Source organism: Arachis ipaensis, chromosome B03 (assembly GCF_000816755.2).
Source record: "Arachis ipaensis cultivar K30076 chromosome B03, Araip1.1, whole genome shotgun sequence".
In the NCBI taxonomy this organism is placed as follows: Eukaryota; Viridiplantae; Streptophyta; class Magnoliopsida; order Fabales; family Fabaceae; genus Arachis; species Arachis ipaensis.
Genome location: NC_029787.2, coordinates 6,724,548 through 6,728,916, shown reverse-complemented (window position 1 = coordinate 6,728,916; position 4,369 = coordinate 6,724,548). Strand labels below are relative to the sequence as shown.

Below are 4,369 nucleotides of genomic sequence, written 5' to 3'. Positions count from 1 at the left end.
GAACTAGGAATGTGTTTGTTTGGCACAATGGACATTTCACTGGTTGAATTTTTTGCTGCTTTGTTTTCAAATGATCGGTGCTTTGTTGATTTTGTATAGTGGTGATGATTGTATGTTTATTTGAAATCCAACTGTTAACTTGGTTGTGATTCTTTTGCTGTGATATGTGACTGTTACATGCAGCTGAGTTATTTTCCTTTCCTTGCGCTTACCTTGTTCCGCTGAATTGCTTTGCCACTTGCAGGTGATTACGAAGGAGTCATTGCTAGCTGCACAGGTAATGCGAGAAATTAAATTATGAAGATGAATTCATTCACTGTGATCCATTATTCTATATTGTGTTTATTGGTTTTATTAACATTCATACTAACATTCATGCAGAAGGAGGATTTGCGCAGGGTGATGGACATGCTATCGGTGAGGGAGCAACATGCACGTACCCTGCTTATTTTTCATCGTTGGGATGTGGAGAAGTTGTTTGCCGTGTATGTAGATAGGGGAAAACATTTTCTGTTTTCTGAAGCTGGTGTTACAGTGGATGAACATCGCGACTCTAATTCGTCAGCTGCTCCTTCGACAATAATGTGCGAAATTTGCATAGAAGATGTTCCTAGTGATGAAACAACAAAAATGGACTGCGGTCACTGTTTTTGCAACGGCTGTGAGTGTTGTTTGGTTTTGTTACTATGACTCGTGTGTTTTGTTTCTCCCAGACTTTGTAAAATATGAAAAATATGTAGCTTCTAACAAGATTATGAGGTGGATGGCATGGCTTAATAGTTTGATGGCTGCTTGTGTCTATTTTTACAGGTTGGACAGAGCATTTTATTGTCAAGATAAATGAGGGTCAAAGTAAGCGAATCAGATGCATGGCACACAAATGTTATTCCATTTGTGATGAAGCTGTTGTCAGAACTCTTCTCAGCAAAAAGCACCCTGATATGGCAGAGAAATATGAACGCTTTCTTCTTGAATCCTATATTGAAGACAACAAGAGAGTTAAATGGTGTCCTAGTACGCCTCATTGTGGGAATGCAATACGTGTTGAGGACGATGAATTGTGTGAGGTAGAATGTTCATGTGGTTTACAGTTTTGCTTTAGTTGCTTGTCAGAAGCACATTCCCCATGCTCATGTTTGATGTGGGAGCTTTGGGCCAAAAAGTGTCGAGATGAATCAGAAACTGTTAATTGGATAACAGTTCATACCAAGCCTTGTCCAAAGTGCCACAAACCGGTCGAGAAAAATGGTGGTTGTAACTTGGTTAGCTGTATCTGTGGTCAAGCTTTTTGGTCAGTATTCCTCTCTACAGGATATTTTGTTTTTTAACTTTGTTTGTTGATAATGTTTTCAATACAATCATTTCCTTTTTGGTGCAGTTGGTTGTGTGGTGGAGCTACTGGTCGAGAGCATACCTGGTCAAGCATTGCTGGTCATAGCTGTGGTCGCTATAAAGAGCAAGAAAAAACAGCTGAACGGGCAAAGAGGGATCTGTATCGTTATATGCATTATCATAATCGTTACAAAGCTCACACAGATTCCTTTAAGCTTGAGAGTAAACTGAAGGAGACTATACAAGAGAAGATTGCTGTCTCAGAAGAAAAAGATTCTACGCTAAGGGATTATAGTTGGGTAAATAATGGGCTCTCTAGACTTTTCAGATCTAGGCGTGTCCTATCATATTCATATGCATTTGCGTTTTACATGTTTGGTGACGAGCTATTTAAGGAAGAAATGACAGAAGCTCAAAGGGAAATAAAACAGAACTTGTTTGAGGATCAGCAGCAGCAGCTTGAGGCAAACGTTGAAAAGCTCTCCAAAATTTTAGAGGAGCCTTTTGAAACTTTTGAAGATGATAAAGTCATGGAGATAAGGATGCAGATAATCAATCTGACCACTATCATTGACAAACTCTGTCAAAAAATGTGAGCGCTGTTTTAAATAATGTACTTCATTATTACTTGACATTGATGATTCTGAAATCTGATATTTTATGTAGGTATGAGTGTATTGAGAATGATTTACTGGGTTCTCTCCATATTGGTGTTCACAACATTGCTCCATACAAGTCAAAGGGGATTGAGAAGGCATCAGAACTTTCAGTTTGTTGGACAAATGAGGCCAATAATACCGGTAAGTTTCTATTGCAGTTTCTTGAATAGTAGTATACAAATCAGACTCTTAGCATTAGCCACATGTGAAGCTTCATCTCATTCCACCAATAAAAATACTTCAAACTGTGCATATGAGTAGTTTGAGTTAACCATTGATTATTCTAACTTGTTATAAGCTACTAGTTTTTGATGGTTTAATGGTTTTGGTTTGTTGCAGCCATTTTTTAATACCTAAAGTTGCATGAAAAAATAGAGGTATCTACTATATTACCTCAGTAGTCATGGTTATGCATCAACACTTGTTTACATAAAAATTTCGTTTCCAGCAAATTGAGGAGTGTGATGTGCATAACGTTTGCAGATGATTGAATACATTTCTTTCAGTCTACTATGGAAGAAAATGTTATAGCATGCAAAATGTTGTGCCAACCTGACTAGCTATTTAATGTTTTGAACTTCATTGTGTTATATAGTGTTATGAATATTCTTATATATCTTTTCTTCAGTTTGACTTTGTGGATGCTCATCAGAAATGTTACTTAGTGAAAAAGGATTATTGTATATATGCTGCAAGCGTAGGTGTAACAGCAGAACTCGATAGGCCTTCCGGATCAGGGAGCTCAGACGATAGTGGATGCTCTTCTCGCAAGCGCGCTAGGAAAGAGGGCCTTGGAGGCGCGTTTTTTGATCTAAACTTACCAGCAGAGTTTGTAGACAGAAATTGACTTTGGAAGGAAGACACCTTATAAATGACCACCATCACCATACAGAGATGCACAGGCCTAACATGAAATGCATTACTTTGCTGCTTTGATGGAGTTAATCACTTTGGAAAATTACCCGTTTTTTATTATTTTGCTTCATAACTTTATTTTGGGCATGTCTCTGCAGAGATATGATTCCATCTTTATTTCCTACTTAAGCCATCTTCTACCTTTTTTTTTTATATGTTTGGAATTCTAGCATTGTATATAGCTAGCCTTGGGGGGCATTTATTTACTAATAGTTTTTTTTTTCTCTTTTATGTAAATGTCTACTTGGGTTTCTAGCACCCTTGAGGACAACTTCTAGGATGCTTTATTCAGTAACTTATTATGATGGGAGTTACAAGTGAAGGTAACTTCACTTATTTTTCTTATGCGTTTCTAAGTAACTTAGATGTTAAGATAAAGCTACTTTTTTTCAAAATTCTAGCAATTACAACTGGTTTCCAGTTCATGGATCATCATCTGATTCTCAAAAGTTTTCTTGCAAACCGTGCTTTCTCTCGCTTTCTATTTCATCCTAAAAAAAAGAACAGTTTTTGTTATGTTTAAATACAATGAATTCAACCCAAAATGGAAAACACAAAGCAGAACACCTAAAGAGGCCTTAAGAAAACCAACTTGGGTTGGTCGAGTGGTCAGCTCACTCGTCCGCTTAAGCAAGTGTCGGGGGTTTGAATCCCGTCTTGTGCATGCAGCAACCTATTGGCCAGCGGCAGACCCTTAAATGGAGTTTAGATCCGCGACGAATTAGTCCTTGACCTGTCGAATTTGGAAATACCGTGGGCAACCAAAAAAGAGGCCTTAAGAAAGAGAACTATTTGGTTTCTAGATTGATATACATTTATTAATCACTTCAACCAACCATATAAGGAGGGCTAAAGTTAGATATATGTTAAGTTAAATTTGGTGCACAACATACTAAAGAAATTTAATATGTTTTAGTCATATACTAAGAACTTTGAATCATTAGATTGTTTTCTGTGCATGATGCTGTAAGTTTTGGTTAGTATATTATAGTATTGTCCATATTAATTAGTAATAAATTAAGTTAATTTCTTTGGTGAGTTGGTCCCTTTATTTAAGGCTTTTAGCCCAAGCAATAGGAAAGAGGCTAGGTTTTGGTTGCAACTGCTTTAAGAATAAGTCAACAACTTATAGCGAGATTATATCTTCATAGAACAATTCTTCATGTTTTGTTTAGATCTGAAACAAAGATATTTTACTTGTGATTAGGAAGGTAGTTAGGGTAAAATTACTAAAGAAAAGTTCAAAGTACAAAATACTCTAACTGAAAAGTAACTTAATCGCTAAAAAAAAGGAGTTATGATAATAATGGTATAGAAATAATGTAAATAAATAACTATAATTAGTTATGAAAAAATAATTAGAACTTCTAACACATTCTCTTAATTAGTTTCTTAATTTTTAAATTTTTTAATATTTTATCTTTTTGATGTTTTTAAAAGATAACACATATATTTGAATCAAC

General features: G+C 35.9%; 1 protein-coding gene across 4 annotated transcripts in view; it reads left to right on the top strand.

Annotated features, from left to right (window-relative positions):
- The window catches only part of LOC107628928 (probable E3 ubiquitin-protein ligase ARI1), a 3,951-nt gene extending 700 nt beyond the window's left edge, over positions 1 to 3,251 (top strand). Inside the window, exons 2-8 of one of the 4 annotated variants that reach the window (XM_016331568.2) lie at positions 245 to 277; positions 382 to 661; positions 811 to 1,291; positions 1,379 to 1,924; positions 1,999 to 2,132; positions 2,331 to 2,368; positions 2,620 to 3,251. In XM_016331568.2, the coding sequence (XP_016187054.1) occupies positions 245 to 277; positions 382 to 661; positions 811 to 1,291; positions 1,379 to 1,924; positions 1,999 to 2,132; positions 2,331 to 2,341 (1,485 nt within the window). In that variant the 3' untranslated portion in view covers positions 2,342 to 2,368; positions 2,620 to 3,251. The remainder of the gene's footprint in view (positions 1 to 244; positions 278 to 381; positions 662 to 810; positions 1,292 to 1,378; positions 1,925 to 1,998; positions 2,133 to 2,330; positions 2,369 to 2,619) is intronic. The other 3 variants (XM_021117949.1, XM_016331569.2, XM_016331566.2) reach the window with 3 other exon arrangements.